This window comes from Saccopteryx bilineata, chromosome 7 (assembly GCF_036850765.1).
Source record: "Saccopteryx bilineata isolate mSacBil1 chromosome 7, mSacBil1_pri_phased_curated, whole genome shotgun sequence".
NCBI lineage: Eukaryota > Metazoa > Chordata > Mammalia > Chiroptera > Emballonuridae > Saccopteryx > Saccopteryx bilineata.
This window is the reverse complement of record NC_089496.1, coordinates 84,128,307-84,148,827: the sequence shown is the minus strand read 5'-3', so window position 1 is coordinate 84,148,827 and position 20,521 is coordinate 84,128,307. Positions and strand designations below refer to the sequence as shown.

Genomic DNA, 20,521 nt, shown 5'->3' with positions numbered 1-20,521 from the left:
TACTCGAGTTCCCTTCAACTCCGTAAGTCCAAGTCTAAGCAAAGGGTGGGAAGCCTACGTCCTGAAGGAGCAGGGAGGCAGCCTCACTGGAGTCACCACCTAATTGGCAAGGAGTCTTATCATGGTGGCAGCTGTTGTTCCTTGCCCTGTATTGTTGTAGCAGATCAGTTTTTTAAAATGTGTGAGAAACAGTGAGATGGGAATTGTACAAAGAAATTAATAGCCATAGTTGCTCTTCAGTCTAAGAACCAAATGTTTTAAGTGATTGTTTCCTAAAGAAAGAACTCAGACCAATGATAAAGTTCTTTGGTACCTAGAACATTTGAGCTAGAACAGAAAAGGTAGAAGTGAAAGGTAGTAATAGCAATAGAAGGACTGCCCACCCCAGAAGTAAATAACTAGCAATATGAACATAACAAAGTAGAAAGAAGGAATAGAATTTCCAAGGAAAAGTACTTGAGAATGGAAAGCAAAAGATATATTGTTATTTATAGATGAAGACTTTTTTTTTTAATTGATTTGAGAGAGAGAGAGGAACATATATCTCTTCCTGTATGTGCCCTGCTTGGGGATTGAACCAGCAACGTCTGCACTTCATGACGATGCTCTAACCAACCGAGCTATCCAGTGCTCCTGAGTCCTGTTTTTGAGCCTTGAAGTCATCAGATTCCAAGGATCTTCGAAACTACACTCCTTTTCCTCTAATCAGTTACTTTATCTCCTATGCCCTTTTCCATACCTACTGTTAGATTTTTATCACCTAATGCCATTTATCATGATCATTTCCTAGTACCTAACAGAGTTCCTGGCACATAGTTGATGCTCAATAAATAGTTGTCAAATTAATGGCCTTACATATCCTTCCCACCATTAACTTTTCCAAATACTCCACCAAAACAGGGTTTCCTCTTCTTCCCTTGCTCTTTTGCTTGCGGAACATTTGCACAGTTGGTCACATTTTGTGCAGTTCTTTTTCTGTACACTGTTATTTCTGCTCTCTGCTGGAGATGTAAGGTTTCCTGTTTTAAGTCAGCACTCCTCAAATTTATATACCTTTCCTTGTGTCCTCCTCATCCCCAAGCAATCACCAATTCAGTGCTCCCACACCTAGCAAAAGCTTAGGTGACTTGACTATGTGAGGCCGGTGATGCATGTTTAAGCAAGAAACTACTCATCCATCTTAATTCAGCACGTATACTGCTTGTTCTTCGATTGCCCATCATTATTTGATTCAAAAGAGTGACTATTCATTAACAGAGCATTTATTGAACTTCCACCATGAGGAAGTCACCATGTGAAGTGCTCTGGGGGATGTACAAAGATATAAGACATATCAGACACTTCCTCTGATTTCTATAGCAATTACTGATGTGTGATCCATTAATCATGTACTGCCTTGTAATACCTCTTAAACTAGCTAGAAAGTGTTCTTTAAGTCCTGCTATGTTATTTGACTTTCACTTACTAATGTCTTCATTAATTCATTCTTCAAATAGTTATTGAATGTCTATGATGTGACAAGCACGATCTCGGCCGCTAAGACAGATATAAACAAATGATAGTATCTGCCCCCAGGAAAGGTCCGAATGTAGTAGTACAGAAGAGGAAATATGACTAGGTGGTAATTATCATGTAACATGCCAAATGCTATTGGAATCCCAAAGAAGAGATGCTTAACTTGTCATGCAGTTTTGCTGAAGAGATGATAATTCAGTTATGCTTGGAAAGAGACTATCTAATGGCTGTCCGCTTATTTTGCATTCTAGGCAAAGGGAACACCAAACACAAACGCTCAGAAGTATAAAAGAACATGGTGTAGTGGGGAATATGGGACGAAGACCAGTGGGACCTAAAGCTGGGGAGATAAATCAGGATCTGATTGTGCAGCTGCATGCTAACAGGACTGTTCTTTTTTATTTATTTATTTATTTATTTATTTATTTATCTTTTTACAGAGACAGTGAGTCAGAGAGAGGGATAGACAGGGACAGACAGACAGAAATGGAGAGAGATGAGAAGCATCAATCATTAGTTTTTCATTGTGCGTTGCAACACCTTAGTTGTTCATTGATTGCTTTCTCATACGTGCCTTGACCGCGGGCCTTCAGCAGACCCAGTAACCCCTTGCTGGAGTCAGTAACCTTGGGTTCAAGCTGGTGGGCTTTTGCTCAAACCAGATGAGCCCGCACTCAAGCTGGCGACCTCGGGGTCTTGAACCTGGGTCCTCTGCATCCCAGTCCAACGCTCTATCCATTGCACCACCACCTGGTCAGGCCTAACAGGACTGTTCTTTAGCAAAGATTTCTTTCCCCCACATGACATGTGTAGCACGTGCTCACTGTAAAAAAAAAAATTCAAATATTCATAGACATATACGAAGTTGAGAGTTAACTAATGTTAAGTGTTTGAGTCACTATGGGTAGACTTTTATGTTAACATTTAAAATGGAATAATTTTTTCAACTTTTTTTATTTAAAAGTATCTCTCAAATATTATTCCATGCCAGGACAAGGGCTATTTTAATTTTTTTAAATGGCTGTATGGATAATAATGCATTAGTAGTAAGAAAGTGATTCTGGAACCAGACTCTTAACCAGACAGGGGATCTGGCCCTTCAGGTCTGCCTAGGGCCAGCTGGTAATGGGTTCTTGACCTAGTGAAGGAAAAAACACTAATCCAGGTGATCTTGAGAGTAAGTTTATTAAAGATGGGGACAGTGAAACATGGAAGGACCTAGAATAGAAGCAGCAATAGGAGAGGAGAGCCTCTTTGGCTCACTGGAAATCTTGTGGGAAAGAAATGAGCAGAGAAAAGGGGCCATGGAGATAGGTTCAGGGGATTAGTTTGGGACTTGGGACTGTGCCCCTGGTTTATTTGTTTTGAGGGTTTTTAAAACTGGGAGTTCAGGGGAGGACTTCAATAGAGTATTCTAATCAGCTTTTCCAGGTGTCCCCCTCACCCCGCAACACCACCAGGGCTACATAGTCTTTTACTGATCTGTCACCATCACCCACTGCAGCCAGTCCCTGGACCTGGAGTCAAAACACAGTTGAGACCTAGATGTTATCTCTAAGGAGGTGATGCTTTGCATCGGGCTGTAAATTGCTCGGCCAGTTTCTTTAGTTATGTCTCAGTTTTCTCATTCTACTTGCCAAGGAATTTTTCTAGCTTCTTACTATCTATCCTGTCTCAAGACTGCTTGGGTTTGGTATTTCAGCAGGCCTCTTAACCTCTCTGTGCTTTAGTTATCGTATCTGTAAAATGAACACACTAATAGTACCTGCTGCGTAAGGTTTTTGTGGGGATTAAATGAGTCAATACCTGTAAAGGGCTCAGAATAGTGCCTGGAAGGTGAAAATCTTAGCTGTGATTCCACGACTTATTTAAACAACATTCAAGGGTGTTTTAAGTAAGAGAGTGATATCATCAGATTTCTTTTTAGAAAGGTCACTCCTGGCACCTATTGGAGAGAATAAATAGGGAGGGAAGACTGGTGGCAGGGATTCTGCTGGAGACTGTTACAATATATGGGGAGATAGAGAATGGCAGAGAAGAGAGAGGAAAAATAAACTCTTGAGACATTTCTAAGAGACCTATTTGCTGGAACTGTGGACTGCTGATGGTTGAGAGAGGTACAGACAGTCTGACTACAGGTTCCAGATTTTGGGTTCGAGGATGATGTAAACTGTAGTGCCATATTAATATATAATATTGACTTGACAGGTATTTTTTGAGTTCCTATTCTTGAGACTGGCACCGACCTAGGCACTGGATCTCTGCTTAGGGGAGGGGCTTAGATCCCAGAAGGTATTTGTGTCCGTTGACAAGAGACCAACAATAAACAAATAAATGAACGACAATTTCAACAAGGTTGAATTGCAGGAGTCCAATAAATGGTGATTTAAAAACACATTCAACCCTGTATAGATTTAACAATCTCCCATAATGATTATATAGTCTCGTGATTCATTCACAGCGACAGTGCCTGGAAAGGGTTATTTGATATGGTCTCCCAAGTTCGAGACACCTGGTCAGGTTCAGACCCCATTTCATAGTCTAACGAGGCCAGGAAAAGTGAAGCGTTTGGGGCAAGGTCACACAAGCCCGAGCTCCGGGGCACAGCTCCGAGGCGCCCTGCAGGTCGGGCTGTCACCTACGCTGTGGCCGGGCCGCTTCTGCGCTCCGGGGCCTCCGGGACCCAGCGCCGGGCGGCCGGGCGGGCCCGGGGAGCGCGGCGCGCGGCGGCCAAGCGCGGTCCCCGAGGGCCGTGAGCCCGCGTGCCCGGGGCGGGGTGCCAGGCGGCGGTTGCGGCCCCGCGTGGCGAGGCACTTCCGGCGTGTGCCGGGGTGGCCGGATGACGTGGCTGAGTCAGAGGAAGAGGCAAAGGAGGCGCCGGGGGGCGGGGGAAACTACGGAGCGGGCGGTGTCGGCGGCGGCGCCGAGGAGCCATCGGCTGGGCCCGGGCCCCGTGCATCTGTGTGCGCCCGGTGGATGCGAATCGGCTGCGGCGGCGGCGGCGGAGGAGTCGGTGGGCGGGCGCCGGGCCAGTGGGAGCGCGGAGGATGAGGCCGCTGCCGGGCGCTCCCGGCGTGGCGGCGGCCGCCGCGCTGTTGCTGCTACTGCTGCCCCGGGCCCGGGCGGACGAGCACGAGCACACGGTGAGAGGCGTCCCCGGCCGACACGGCCGCCCTGGGCCCGCTCCCCGGCTCGCCGCCCCGGCAGGCCCGGCGCGGCCTGGGGAGCCCGGCGGCCCGCTCGAGCGCGCGGCCGACCGCGGGCGCCTTCCGGTTGGGCCTGGCGGAGCAGGAACCCCGGGAGCAGGGAGGAGGCACGCTCCTGGGACCGGACTCCCCGTCCCGATTGTCTGGGCCCGTTTCCCTGACCCGGATCTGAATGGCGTCCCACCCCTCGGTCCCGGGGGCTCCCAGGGCCGGGAAGGAGCGTGGGGAGGGTCGGGCTCACTTCCCCGCAGGAGTGGGGGTCGCAGGCCAGCCAAGCGCGGGGCTCGAGGTCCCGGGTAAGGGAGCTACGCTTCGGCTGCTGGGGGGTGCGACGCGGCGGAAGATGGATGCTTCGCGTTTACCCGTCATACCCAACCAGGAAACAGCCGGCGCTGCACGCTCCCCACCGGCCCTTATTTTCTCCTCCTGCCCGAACCGGACTAAAACGCTGGTGCGGCGACAGCGCTGATAAACTGGGGTGAAGAGCAGTTTACATGTGTACATGCACTCGGTCTACGCGCACTCACTTCCAAGCCTTTCTTGTAACTTTACAGTCTGCACCCCGAGATGAGGCTCCCATCCCTGTGGTCTCTCACTAGGGCAGCGGCCGACTTAGGGATGTTGAGTTTCCCTCCCCCCGTTTGTCTTCTGGGAGCGGTCGCTTTTGCATTTATCCTAAAGTTCATTGGCTGTTTAGGTTGTCATGGATTTTAATGGGTCTTCAAGTGACTCACTTAGGGCTGTAACTTGGCTGTTTTCAGGATGGTAGGTGTGAACAAGGCAGGAAAATCATATAAGTTGACACGTTGCTTGGGGAGTAATTGTTTTTTATATGTTAACTCTCTAGTGATATACTGTTGCATGAAAGGTTGTGTATGGACTCAATCTGAAAGATTTGGCAGAGTCTTCTGTCATTCCTGATAAGTAAGGAAACGAAGCAATTGAACTTATTTAGTCGGTGCATCCTACTTTAGGTTTTATTTGTAATTAACCAGGCTTCTTTTCTCCACTTCCTGGGTTAGCTGGGCTCAAACTTGAAACTTTTGTTTACTCTGCCTTCAGTCACAGCCAGAAACTTATTTTTTTTTTAAATTTTATTCATTTTAGAGAGGAGAGAGAGAGAGAGAAAGAAAGAAAAGAAAAGAAAGAAAAAGAAAGGAAGAGGGGAGGAGCAGGAAGCATCAACTCCCATATGTGCCTTGACCAGGCAAGTGCAGGGTTTTGAACTAGCGACCTCAGTGTTACAGTTCCAGGCTTTATCCACTGCGCCACCACAGGTCAGGCTGAAACTTCTTAACTGCATGTATTTTAGAGACAAATCCCACATCGATGACATGTTTTTGTGCTATATTTGTGACTTTTCACCTTAAGATAATTTTGTTCAGAGGTTAAACAGTCAAATTAAAAACAATTTCCTGTTGTTCTGTCAGGTAACTTGTCTCAATGTAAGAACTGTTCATTTCCAGTGACCATCTTTGCGTTAATGGTACAGTTACTATTATTTTTCCAATTTTTTTGAACATTTAAGGAAAGTTACCATGTAAAACTTGAAACTCTTTCTTAACTGTAGTTCCACCATACAGGGTTATAAGCTTAAGAGTAGTATTATATTTTTTTATTTGTGTTTTATAACGAATTGCTATAATTAGGGAAACCAATTAAAATTTCAAAAATTGGAGGTATATAAGATAGACTTATAATTTACATATTTAAAATGTAAATACAACTCACTGAAATTTTATTGCCAGGAACATTTTCATTTTTTTTATATCAGTAAATATAAAATATTTGGTAAACAGTTTTTGAGAGAATGTATGAGATAATTGTTGGACAAAAAAATTGGAATTCATTTCATTCATTTTTGCATTGGACTGCTTTCACTTGATTACTTACTAATAACTTACTTAAAAAGCAAAAATATTATAGGAAGAATAGCATTAAGATATAAGTATAAAATGTGTCATTTATGTGTATATTTTTGGCTATTAGCCAATATACATCTTCCAAGTTTTTGAAAAATAGGCATTTACCTTAGCCTGATAGCAGTGTTGAAAAGGCTATGGTCAAGTGAATTTTTTTCCCACCAGGAAGAGAAGAATTGCCAAGAGAAGGTTGCTGAGTAGGTGTTTAATAAATACTTGTGTAACTGAATTATAAATTAAAGAACAGTTTTAAAAAATGTAAGCTTACCCTTTAGATTAACTTTCTGTAAAGACAGTTTTCAGTTAGAAATAATAACTAAAAAAGCTTTTATAACAATATAGACTAGGTATTTTTTTAAGTACATTATATATTAACTCATTTTAAACTTTCTTGTAAAGTGGGTGATATGCCCTTTTTATAGGTGAGGAAACCAATGCCAGAGACGTTAAAATTACTTGCCTGAGGCTACACAGCCAGTCGGGTAGAGGGTAGGATTTGAACTCAGGCAGTTTGAATTAACCCTTTGAGTAGTATGAATGATCATGTACATCCTTGTGCCTCCTGACCATCCAGAGTACAATCGATTTATTTTAAAAATGTGTAAGGCAACAATAAAAAAAGGCAAATGTATGTTCTTCTTGTTTCCATAAATTGGTTATCAAACAAACATGATTTTAAGTTAATAAAACTGTAACTGGAACTAATTTCATTTCTTGAAAAAAACCTCACTCCTGGGGGTCAGTGAGCATGAAAAAAACTCAGTACTCAAAGGGTTAATAGTCTTCTATACTCATAGAATGTGCTTCTATAGCCTTTTATGCTAAAAATATGACAGTAATACACTTGGTATTAAATCGAGTAGTTTTCTGTATTGACAGTATTTTTAAGTGCTCAAAATTTAGATAATACTAGATCTATAATGGGTTGTTGTTGAGAAAATGTTTGGGTTAGCATTAAAAGGGATAGGGCTAACCTAACAGCCATGTCACCCGGGCAGTCAGATGATATGTGCAAGCACTTAAGTACTGCTTGGTTTAATGCTCTGCTGTCACTGTTGAAATTCATAATAATTTTTGAGCAAGGAGTCTTGCATTTTTTTATTTTTATTAAATGAGAGGCAGGGAGGAAGACAGACAGACTCTTGCATGTGCCCCCAACTAGAATCTACTTGACAAGCTCCCTATCAGGCAATGATCTGCCCATCTGGGGCCACTGCTTTCTTCCTCGGCAACCAAACTATTTTAGTGCCTGGGAAGAGGCCATGGAACCATCCTCAGTGCCTGGGGCCAACTTGCTCGAACCATTCGAGCCATGGCTGTGGGAGGAGAAGAAAGAGAGAGAGAAAGAGGAGGAGTAGAGAAGCAGATGGTCGCTTCTCCTGTGTGCCCTGACTGGGAATTGAACCTGGGACTTCCACATGCTGGGCTGATGCTCTACCACTGAACCAACTGGCTGGAGCCGAGTCTTACATTTTTATTTTGTACTGGCCCCCACAGATTATGTTGCTGGTTCTAAGAAGGAACACCTACTTTATGCAGTTCCACAAAGTTCCTTATTTCTCTTCACCTACTGAATTAGGATTTGACTTATATGACCATTGTATGATATTTTTTTTGTGCTTATTTATCCAGTCCTTTTTATATTCTCATAGGAATAATGAGAAAAAAAATGTGCTGTTCAATTGTAGTGTATATGTGTAGAACATAAGATGTGATCCCTTTAGTTTTTTAAAATGTAGTACTTTTTTTTTTTAACTTTTTTATTTTATTTTTTTAAATTTATTCATTTTAGAAAGGAGAGAGAGAGGGAGAGGAGAGAGAGACAGAGAGAGAGAAGGGGGAGGAGCAGGAAGCATCAACTCCCATATGTGTCCTGACCAGGCAAGCCCAGGGTTTCAAACCGGCGACCTCAGCATTTCCAGGTCGACGCTTTATCCACTGCGCCACCACAGGTCAGGCCCCTTTAGTTTTTTAAAGTTGAATTCTATGAATTACAGGACTTTTTTTTTTTTATAGAGTCAGAGAGAGGAATAGACAGGGACAGACAGACAGGAACGGAGAGATGAGAAGCATCAGTGATTAGTTTTTCGTTGTGCATTGCGACACCTTAGTTGTTCATTGATTGCTTTCTCATATGTGCCTTGACTGCGGGCCTTCAGCAGACCGAGTAACCCCTTGCTGGAGCCAGCGACCTTGGGTCCAAGCTGGTGAGCTTTTGCTCAAACTAGATGAGCCCGTGCTCAAGCTGGTGACCTCGGGGTCTCGGACCTGGGTCCTTGGCATCCCAGTCCGATGCTCTATTCACTGCGCCACCGCCTGGTCAGGCAGGACATTGTTTGAAATAAAAATTAAAGAACACTCATAAAAGGCAGGCTTTCTTTTTCTTTTCCAAGTGAGAGGAGGTGAGGTAAAGAGACATACTCCTGCATGATGCTGGACCGAGATCCACCTGTCAACCTCAGTCTGGCACTGCTGCTCTGCCCATCTGGGGCCTATGCTTGCAATTGAGCTATTTTTAGCACCTGAGGCGGAGGCTCCACAGAGCCATCCTCAGCACCTGAGCCAGTGTGCTTGAACCAGTCCAGTTTTGGCTCTTGGCTACTCGAGGGGAAGAGAGAGTGTGAGAGAGGAGGGAGAGGGGGATGGGTGGAGAAGCAGATGGTCATTTCTCCTGTGTGCTCTGACTGGGAAATGAACCCGGGACCTCCACATGTTGGGGTGATGCTCCACCACTAAGCCAACTCAATACTTGATTGAAGGGTCATAAAAAGGACTCTTTAGAATAAGTGACAGGTGTATAAGTATATATGCTTATTTGGTTTTCTGAAACTTAGGGCACTTGAAAGCATCTAGAATTAGATTACCATGTCTCCTAAGATTCCAGAGGATTCCATTAAAAAGATTTCATATTGAGAATCATAGAATTTTAGGACTGGGAAGACTTGAGATCATTGTATCCAACACACTCATTTTCCTAAAGGTTGAAGAGGCCCAGTGACTGGCCCAAGGCCACAGAAAATATGAGCTTCCTGATCTTTCTAGTCCTTGCTTTTGCTGTCCATACAATTTCCATAGTAATGCTATGTAAAGATGTCAGTAATCAAGGAATCTTAGAGCATTTTATGATTTGTACTGTAGCCTTGAATTTTTATGGGTTCAGTTTCCTCAAGATCATAAATTCAAGTTTTAAAATTTTTGTCTGTTACATATCTAGATTCTGTTCTTGGCATGAGAAACAGTATTAAATTCGTGCTTGTTGAGTGACGAGTAATTAGGGAGCTAATAGGGACATGGATGTGCAATGTTGGAAGCATGAAACCCTGTTGCTTAAAACACAGTGAACAAATACAGACCATTGTTCACTTAACATGCATAGTCCCAAGTATGCCTGTTGTGCTTTAGGGGCCTTACCTAAGCTAAATCCCATTTCTTTGTGGCCCGTTGGACCTCTTGTAATGGTGGTGCTGCTCTGTGTCTGGGTTAGCCTAGTCTTAGCCTCTGCCATACGCGCTTATACCACTGAGTGTTTTCAGAAATGATTTGTTTGCTTTACTTTGTTTTTATCTCTGTTAGGAGTATAAGAATTCTTAAAATTTATGTGAAAATTTACAAAGAGAATAAACTTTACTACAAGTGAATTTGTGAGTGCTCTAATATAGATCTAATTTTAGAAAATGCCATAATTCGTTGTCCTGTTTTCAGCAGTACTCTATGATAGACTAAAAGTTTATTTATGTACAGAGTTATTTGAGAGAGCAGTTGTCTCGAGACTATCTAAAAATACCCTTCTGATTTTTTTTATATTTGAATTCTGATGTATGTGTTTAAAATAATTAAAAGGCATTGAAATAATGATTTCTGAGCTATTTTCAGATCTGGATTTTGCTTTCTCAGATATCTGTTTTAAAGCATGCACTCGTCCCATGAAAATGATGGCATCTGGGTGCTTATTCTGCGCCCTCAGTCCTTTGTCTATATAAATTTTGATTTCTTCAGATTTTCTATAAATACATCAGTAACATTATCTTCTAAAGTTCTTTCTGAGAAAAATTAATTCATGATCTCTGTCAAGTAGGGAAACTTCTATTTCTTCTCCTTTCCCAGCACATAAACAGTATTTAAATAAGAGAGGCCCAATATTAGTGACTTTGAGAATAAAAGTCATTCATTGTTTTTGAGATTAGCGCACAAGTGCTGCTTAGGAAGGTTTGTTTGTTTTTTTCTTTAGGTAGGGCTGATTAAAGGCTTAAATGGAAGAAGTTGTTGAGTATTCAGTAGTATCTTCAGTAGCACTGTACAACTGTACTTTTTCATATTTTCTGTATTAGATTTTGCTTTTTAGTTAATGCAGCTGACCAGGGATTAGCAAAAGTGTGGTTCTAAAGTTGTAAACTGGGTACTAATTATATGATCTTGGACAAATTACTTAGTATCTCTGTTCTTTGGTTTGTTTTTATCTCTAAAATGGGGACAATAATAGGACTTACTTTAAAGTTTGAGAGGATTGAAGGTTCATGTAAAGACCTTAAAACTATGCCGAGCACGTGGTCTGAGCCTATTAAATGTTAGCTAATTATATGACGAGAAAAGATGGTGAGGTCATGCAAGTTAGGGGGTTGGTGTGGTAAGGCTTTACCTGAGGATTAGAGGTTTTGAGAAAGGATAAGCAGTTCTGAAGGATAAGTAGAAATTGGCTAGGTGGAGAGGAGAGCGTTATAGATTTGGGGGAATGGTGTAAGAAAAAAGATAGAGCAGGAAAGGAAGGGAAGACAATACAGACCAGGTGACGGAAGTGGCCAGCTCAGAAGCTGTGTGTGTAGGAATGAAACTCCTCTGAGAGCTGGAAAATGAGGTGGAGTGCAGATAGTCTGAACTGGCCTTGTGTGGCTACTTCCCAGGGAGGCCTCATGGAGGGAATCCAGCTGTGCCCAGAGACCCCCGGTCCACTGCTGTACTTCCTTGACTTTTCCTCCCCTTCTCCCAGGTACACTCTGCAGGGAGGAAGGAACAGCCTTACCTGCGGCTTTCCCCCCATGGAACTGGGGAGCTCAGGGACTCCTCAGCAGCTTCAGGGAAAGGAAAGGTTTTTCCCTACTTCAAAAATTGTGTGAAGTCTTCCTTTTGGTATTTTCTAATTTCAAGATACTTCAAGACACATTTTCTGCTTTGAAAAAACCATTGTTTTGACTTTGTCTTGGGAGCACTTATTCTTAGGGACAGTCGAGAATTGCAGTGAAGAGTAAACATTCTAAGTTCATATCTGATTATGGTCTGAATAAGGAGCAATGTGAAAAAAGATTTGCCTTAATATTCACCTTAGCTAACCTGTGTGTGTGCATGTATATATGTATTATATGTATACAAATGTGTGACTATATTGCATATATACAGACTATATATATAGTAAATTATTATTTTCAGTCTTCTTCCCAGAAAGAATCTTAGACTACAAAATGGTATATATTTTCTTATAGTTTGCATCATGTCATCACAACTCGACTCTCTTGAAAGGTTTCATAAATATTTTAAATGAGTGATTTCAGAATGTGTAGTTTAACACGTACTGTGACCCTTAAATTACTTTAGTCCTGTGTTTCAGTTTGTATAAAATAAATGAACACCCTATTTTAACAATCATTTCTTTAGTGCTCACATTTTTGTCTTTTTGAAGGAATATGAGTGTTAGGATTTATAGGGAAAGTATTTTTGCGCTTATTTTTATGAGTTACATTTAAACATTTTTGCAGACTCGCAGCAGGACTAATGGGAAAGTCCTCATTAATAGTTCCTCTTGTTCAGCATTCTAATCTTAAATGGATGTATTTCCTCCCCTTCTTTCTCTGAAAGGGTACTATTGCAGTCAGTGCACATGTCAATCACTGCACATACTTCAAACTTATTTTACTAAGTTGCTAAGGAATTTTACACTTCAACATTTTTCCCCACTGTTTTACCATCATATTTATGAAATATTTTTTGTATACATTATATTATGGACAGAGCTTCCTGCCTGCTGAAGAGGTTTCAGCTCTAATACCAACTCAGTCAGTTGAAAGTGATTGAGGTAGAGCACCTTTGAAAATTCTTACACTATGTCCATGTTATATCTATACCTATGTTTAGCAGGAAGGATTACCTTGATTGATTGGTGGTGCGTGACCTTGAGCATTGGATGGAAGAGTGGTGGCACACATGTATTTCTTAGCTGAATGGAATGTATGGATTCATTCCTTCATACATGAAGATTATCAGCTGTTTTTCTGAATTCCCTTGAAATAGTGTATGTTTTTTTTTTTTTTTTTTACAGGGATAGAGAGAGAGTCAGAGAGGGATAGACAGGGACAGACAGACAGGAACGGAGAGAGATGAGAAGCATCAATCATCAGTTTTTCGTTGCGAGACCTTCATTGTTCATTGATTGCTTTCTCATATGTGCCTTGACCATGGGCCTTCAGCAGACCAAGTAACCCCTTGCTCGAGCCAGCGACCTTGGGTCCAAGCTGGTGAGCTTTTGCTCAAGCCAGATGAACCCACGCTCAAGCTGGCGACCTCAGGGTCTCAAACCTCGGTCCTCTGTATCCCAGTCCGACACTCTATCCACTGCACCACTGCCTGGTCAGGCAGTGTATGATTTTCTATGCATTATTCAGCCTGACCCTTCTCTGTCAAAGCAGAATTAATCGTTCCTTTATTGTTGCTATAATAGCCCTTTATTACTTGTCTGGCTGCTCTATGGATTGTGATTTTCTTAAAGGAAAGGACAGTATTTAATTTATCTATATATCTTTAATGCCAAACAGTGTGCTTGCTTGGTACATGTCTCATGTAGCCAAAAATGAGGTGGTTTGTTATTACCTTGATGACCTGTAGGATATCTTATATAAACAGTGAAACATCATGTTTGAAGATTTGGTGATTAGATCTAAATTGTAGGATGGTGGTGCTGTGAATTGAAAGAGGCAGATGCTTTGGATGAGAGTAGACAGGTCAATGTTTTTTGGAATGCAGAGGGACTTGGTTTTTGAGCTCCATGTCTGAGATAGTGCTGGTACTATTATTAGAAAAACAAAATTGGGAGTGGGGTTAGGGTAGGATGAGCCTGCTTTTGGAGTTGTTGGATTTTGATTGAAAATGCTTGTTAGTTTTAGATGGAAGATTGAAACTTATGATTTACTAGTTGGGCTAGTTGAATAGCTTTCTCAATGGTTCATAGCACCCTATTGTAATTGCTTGTTCAATGTCCATCTTTCCTTTTAGGTTCTAAGCTCCAGTAGGACAGGGAACATGTGTTTTTCAAAGCTGTATCCTCTTATAAACAGTTACTGTTTGGCATATGATAGACACTCAGGAAATAGTTGTTCAGTGATTTAACTTCTGCACTATTGACTTAAATTGTATCCTGTGTTGTCTTTTTTTTTTTTTTTTTTTTTTTTTTGTATTTTTCTGAAGCTGGAAATGGGGAGAGACAGTCAGACAGACTCCTGCATGCGCCGGACCGGGATCCACCCGGCACGCCCACCAGGGGTGATGCTCTGCCCACCAGGGGGCGATGCTCTGCCCCTCCGGGGTGTCACTCTGTTGCGACCAGAGCCACTCTAGCACCTGGGTCAGAGGCCAAGGAGCCATTCCCAGCGCCCGGGCCATCTTTGCTCCAATGGAGCCTTGGCTGTGGCTGCGGGAGGGGAAGAGAGAGACAGAGAGGAAGGAGAGGGGGAGGGGTGGAGAAGCAGATGGGCGCTTCTCCTGTGTGCCCTGGTCGGGAATCGAACCCGGGACCTCCGCACGCCAGGCCGACTGTGTTGTCTTTTTATTGCTAATTAGGATTACTAGTTTTCTTTGTTGTTTTTTTGACAGAGACAGAGAGAGAGAGGGACAGATAGGGACAGACAGACAGGAAGGGAGAGATGAGAAGCATCAATTCTTCGTTGTGGCAACTTAGTTGTTTGTTGATTGCTTGTTCATTGATTGCTTTCTTATATGTGCCTTGACCAGTGTGCTACAGCAGAGCGAGTGACCTCTTGCTCAAGCCAGCGACCTTGGGCTCAAGCCAGCAATCTTGGGCTTCAAGCAACCTTTGAGCTCAAGCCAGCTACCATGGGGTCATATTTATGATCCCACGCTCAAGCCAGCAACCCTCTGCTCAAGCTGGTGAGCCCACGCTCAAGCTGGATGAGCCTGAGCTCAAGCCAGCGACCTCAGAGTTTTGACCTGGGTCCTCCACGTCCCAGTCCAGTGCTCCATCCACTGTGTCACCACCTGGTCAGGCAGGATTACTAGTTTTAAATTACTTGTGTAATTGCTTTTCATAGAATCATTGGACATTATACTTGAGATCTTAGAAATCTTTGGCAAATCTCCCAGTTGGACCCTGGAAAGGTGAATTCACCTACCTAGTTATTGGACCACACTCAATGTGGTATTCACTGATGGGCAGAGCCATAGTTATTTATTCAAAGATATATATAGTACATGTCTTTCAGTCTGATAAAGGGGAACATGTAAAGATGGTTTGAATAGACGGTGGTGATTTCATAATTCTCTTGTTTAGTCATTTCTCTCCTCTCTAGTAGTTTGACCAATGGCATGGAAAAGATTAGGAAGGAGATGAAACTTTAGTTGTGCTTGCTGACAACAGATTTTTTGAGTTTCTAATGATTAATATGAGATTTGGATAAGTTGTTGACTTTATTTCCTCCTTTCTTGTCAGTGTTAGTTATGGTGAATCATGTTGGTCCTACGTTTACCATTATTTGATAGTCTAAGAGTTATAAACATTCCTATAAGTTATTGGACTCTGTTTAAACAATATTGTCTGTAAAACGAAGTTTGGAAAAGGTGGATCTGCCAGACACCACACTCAAAGGATATAATTTTAAAATTCTCCAAGTTTCATTTTTAAGCTGTGGACATTAATCATCGGGTTGAAATAAACTTCCAGTATTTTATTTATAACTTCACAGAGATGGTACTTTTGTTTAGAACAAATAACAAATATCCCCTTAATTTTAATAACATTTTTTAAAAATACATTTTTTTGCTTTTTTTGTTTCAGTATCAAGATAAAGAAGAAGTTGTCTTATGGATGAATACTGTTGGACCCTATCATAATCGCCAAGAGACATATAAATACTTTTCACTTCCATTCTGTGTGGGGTCAAAAAAAAGTATCAGTCATTACCATGAAACTCTGGGAGAAGCACTTCAAGGAGTCGAATTAGAATTTAGTGGTCTGGATATTAAATTCAAAGGTAAATAAACCTTTATAGTCCTTCTGATTCTCTTTATTTACTGTGATATCAAAATTCTCCTTATATATTATTAGATATCCATTTAATCAGGTCCTTGGAGTGTGTTTATACATATTTTTTATTTTCCTCTGTGAAGTTTGTCAGACAGTGTATTTCCTGCATAGACATTTTATGATAAATTTGGTTAGCAGAAACTTGAATAATTGAATTTTTGCACAATCTTTGATTAGGTATCTTAATTTTTGAGTAGAGTGTGGATCTTGTAATCAGGAGCTTTGCATTTTAATCCTACTTCTTTTACTGTATTGGTTTTGGTAAAGTTGTGTACTCCAATTTTGATTTCATTGTCTACATGTGTAAAAATGAACAGTAACTAACTTAAGGTATTCTTAGCACTTTTTGGAGGAGGATGTGAGATGAGATATTTTAAAGATAATGTTTAACTTTGATTTGTTAAATTTTTTTCTTGTTTTTAGAATATTTTTTGTTATTGATGTTGAAAATAGGTATACATATTTGCATTCTTTTTCTCCTGTTAAATTCCTTAGAGCTTAATTATAAAATTAAGTTGTAAATGTAAGCCATAGTCACCAAGCCTATAACTTTATGAATTATTGTAAACATGCTTTGAGGCTTGTTTTAATTTAATCAGGTAACTTAAATAGTTAATCACAAATAAGAAGAAAACAGACTAGAATGTCTGATCTCTGAGAGACTCAGTACTACGTTTATTCATACTTTCTCCTTTTGCATGTTTGATGAACATTTATAGTTGATTATTTTTTTTTAGTGAGAGTAGAGAAGATGCAGAGACAGACTCTCACATGCACCTGGACGGGGATCCACCCAGCAACCCCCATCTGGGGTGGATCTCTTCCCATCTTGGGCCATGCTTGCAGCCAAGCTATTTTTTTTTTTTTAATTTTTTTTTTTTTTCTTTCATTTTTTCATTTTTCTGAAGCTGGAAACGGGGAGAGACAGTCAGACAGACTCCCGCATGCGCCTGACCGGGATCCACCCGGCACGCCCACCAGGGGCTACGCTCTGCCCACCAGGGGGCGATGCTCTGCCCATCCTGGGCGTCGCCATATTGCGACCAGAGCCACTCTAGCGCCTGAGGCAGAGGCCACAGAGCCATCTCCAGCGCCCGGGCCATCTCCGCTCCAATGGAGCCTTGGCTGTGGCTGCGGGAGGGGAAGAGAGAGACAGAGAGGAAAGCGCGGCGGAGGGGTGGAGAAGCAAATGGGCGCTTCTCCTGTGTGCCCTGGCCGGGAATCGAACCCAGGTCCTCCGCATGCTAGGCCGACGCTCTACCGCTGAGCCAACCGGCCAGGGCCCAAGCTATTTTTAATGCCTGAAGTGGGGGCTCCATGGAGCCATCCTCACCTCCCAGGGCCGATGTGCTCTAACCAATTGAGCCATAGCTGCTGGAGGGGAAGAGAGAGAGAGAGAGAGAGAGAGAGAGAGAGAGAGAGAGAAAGTGGGAGGAGGGGTAGAGAAGAGGTTGCCTCTTTACCCTGTGTGCCCTGACTGGGAATTGAACCAGGGACTTCCACAAGCTGGTCGATGCTTTACCGCTGAGCCAGCCGGCCAGGGCTATAGTTTATTAAAGGGAAACCAGAGAGACTAGACCAAAAAACGCCCTGAGTTCTATTTTCTACAATGGACTGATTTCATTACTTTTTGAATCCCTATTATTTACTAAAGAAGAGTATGCATTCACCTGTTTTACCTTTCTCCTTTTTATTAGTTCCCTGAGGCAGAGATGGAAAGATTATTTAGATACAGGAGGACAGTTTTCATGGGCTATCAAAGTGGGATTTATTTTTCTTTCAGACTAAGCATCTTTAGATTAAAAGAACAGAATTGGTTTTATTCCCTGAGAGTTGGCTGTTCCGTGGAGTCTTGTCAACACTGCACCTCCAGCATGGATATTCAGCTAAGGTTGCTGCTAAATTAACTGGTGCAGATGAAGGAGTGAATGCTGATTAGATTTCTCTTTCTGCTGTAGCCCCTTGCTTGCTCCATTCAAAGATAAAGTTGATCATTCTTTGAAAAGTATTTTAGGGGATTTCCAGGTTATTTATAAAATCATAGAGTTTTAAAGGTTGGCTTAGGGATTGCGTCGTCTGATTTTCTCTTAGGGAGGCCCAGGATGAGATGATCTGTCCAAGGTATATCACAGCATACCAATAAAGTTATGGAAACACACCTTTTGTTCCTGTATGAACTGTAGAAATATTTATATTGTTCATCCTTTATCACTTAAGTATTTGATTTTTAAAAGTTATTCTGAAAGCATATTCAAATAAACAATTTTGAAATATTGAGCAACTATGAAAAACTATATAGATAGTATATGTACACACATAATTCATAACACATACACGCACACTTTTTTTTAACCTAGTAGATTTTGTCAGGCTAAGTGGATTGGTATTTTGTAAAATTACAGTCACTAAATACGTAGACCATTTTAGGGAATTAAGGATACTCTTAAATCTAATTTAGGATGCTTCTTACTTGAGATTTTATGCACAACTTTAGTTTTTTCTTTCTAATAGTCTTATATACTAGCACGAGACAAAATGCTAAATTGAGATCCTTCAGAGAAAATTCAAAAGAGAAGGGCAGACTTAAATTGCCTATCTTTGAACCAGGCCTGAGTTCATTACCCTGTTATTTTAGAGGGTGCCTGTTGGAACCTTGCTTCTGTGGAGTGGAAGGAATGTGTGCTTTGTAGTCAGGGAGACTTAGTACATCTCAGCTCTGCCTCCGCCCACCTGTGCAGTCAGTAGGCAAGTTATTCAACTCTTTGATGTCATTTTCCCCATCTGTGAAATGAGGGACATAATATCCACTTGCTACAACTGTCAGATTTACATGATGTAATATATGTAGAACATTTATCAAAGTTCTTAACACATAGTTTACATTCAAAAAATGGTCATTGATATGAATACAAATAACACTTAACATGTGTCTAATTCCACCGTGATCTTATATTAGCAATTAAGAAATGTTTAGTTTATTAAGGATAGGATTTGATTTATCCTCAAGCTGCTGCACTGGCTCGCTGAGAGTTTAGTTTTGCTAGGGCAGGGACAGTAGCATTCATGTTCGCTGTTGAATCTTCAGCTATTAAGACATAGTAAGTTCTTGTCTGACCGATGGCAGTGCAGTGGATAGAGTGTCGAGCTGGGATGCTGGGATCCCACGTTTGAAACCCCGAGGTCGCCGGCTTGAGTGTGGGATTATAGATATATCCTGTGGTCACTGGCTTGAGCCCAAGGTTGCTGGCTTGAGCAAGGGGTCACTGGCTCAGCTGAAGCCTCCCAAAGCATGTATGAGAAGCAATTAATAAACAACTAAAGTGCTGCAATGGCAAGTTGATGCTTCTCATCCCTCTCCTTTTCTGCCTGTCTGTCTCTCTTGCTCACTTAAAAAAAAAAAAAGACATACTTAATTCTTTTTTTTTTTTTTTTTTTGGTATTTTTCTGAAGCTGGAAACGGGGAGAGACAGTCAGACAGACTCCCGCATGCACCCGACCGGGATCCACCCGGCACACCCACCAGGGGCCATGCTTTGCCCACCAGGGGACAATGCTCTGCCCCTCCGGGACGTCGCTCTGCCGGGACCAGAGCCACTCTAGCGCCTGAGGCAGAGGCCAAGGAGCCATCCCCAGCACCCGGGCCATCTTTGCTCCAATGGAGCCTTGGCTGCGGGAGGGGAAGAGAGAGACAGAGAGGAAGGGGGGTGGGTGGAGAAGCAAATGGGCGCCTCTCCTATGTGCCCTGGCCGGGAATCGAACCCGGGTCCCCCGCACACCAGGCCAACGCTCTACCGCTGAGCCAACCGGCCAGGGCCACATACTAAATTCTTAATAAACTGTCTAGCACTTGCACAGTTTGTGCCTGCTTGTTTTTTATAATTGGTTCATTATGATCATTGGCTTATCTGACATACTAATTTCTACCAGGAGAGATCACTACTCTCCTTCTGCCTCATTTGAAAATTCGTGTGGTATAACGAATTGATTATTTCTAGAGGATTCCTTTCTCTCTTTTATTGTTCTTCCCTTGACTTTTTCTTCTGTGAATATCTCAACAAAAGGATGAAATCATTTTGCAAGTATTTCTTCTGTTTTTCCAGAGTGGAATGGTAAAGTTGAGAGTACTGTAGATACAAAGGAATCTCAAAGGCTGCTTAGGGCTTTATGTATTTCTAGTTCAGTGACTCTCAATCTTGACTGTTTCATTCTCTTTATTTTTTTTTTAAATTTTTACATTTATTTTGAAAATTAACCTTAATAAGGGTTTTCATCCTCAAAGTAAATTTATGAGGGGTTTTATCTTTATTATTTATTTACTTATTTTTGAGAGAGGGAGGGAGAGAGAGATGAGAAGCATCTATTCATAGTTGTGTCACTTTAATTATTTTTAGTGAGAAAGGGAGGGACAGAGAGAGGGACAGACAGGAAGGGGAGAGATGAGAAGCATCAATTCTTTTTTTTTTTTTTTTTTACAGCGACAGAGAGAGAGAGAGTCAGAGAGAGGGATAGACAGGGACAGACAGACAGGAACGGAGAGAGATAAGAAGCATTAATCATCAGTTTTTCGTTGTGACACC

The 20,521-nt window shown here is 41.9% G+C and overlaps 1 protein-coding gene across 1 annotated transcript in view; it reads left to right on the top strand.

Moving 5' to 3' along the window:
• Positions 1–4,380: 4,380 nt before the first annotated feature.
• TM9SF3 (transmembrane 9 superfamily member 3) overlaps positions 4,381–20,521 on the top strand; it is a 73,620-nt gene continuing 57,479 nt past the window's right edge. The window contains exons 1-2 of the mRNA XM_066238141.1: positions 4,381–4,658; positions 15,696–15,891. Coding sequence (XP_066094238.1) covers positions 4,563–4,658; positions 15,696–15,891 — 292 coding nt within the window. The 5' untranslated portion in view covers positions 4,381–4,562. The remainder of the gene's footprint in view (positions 4,659–15,695; positions 15,892–20,521) is intronic.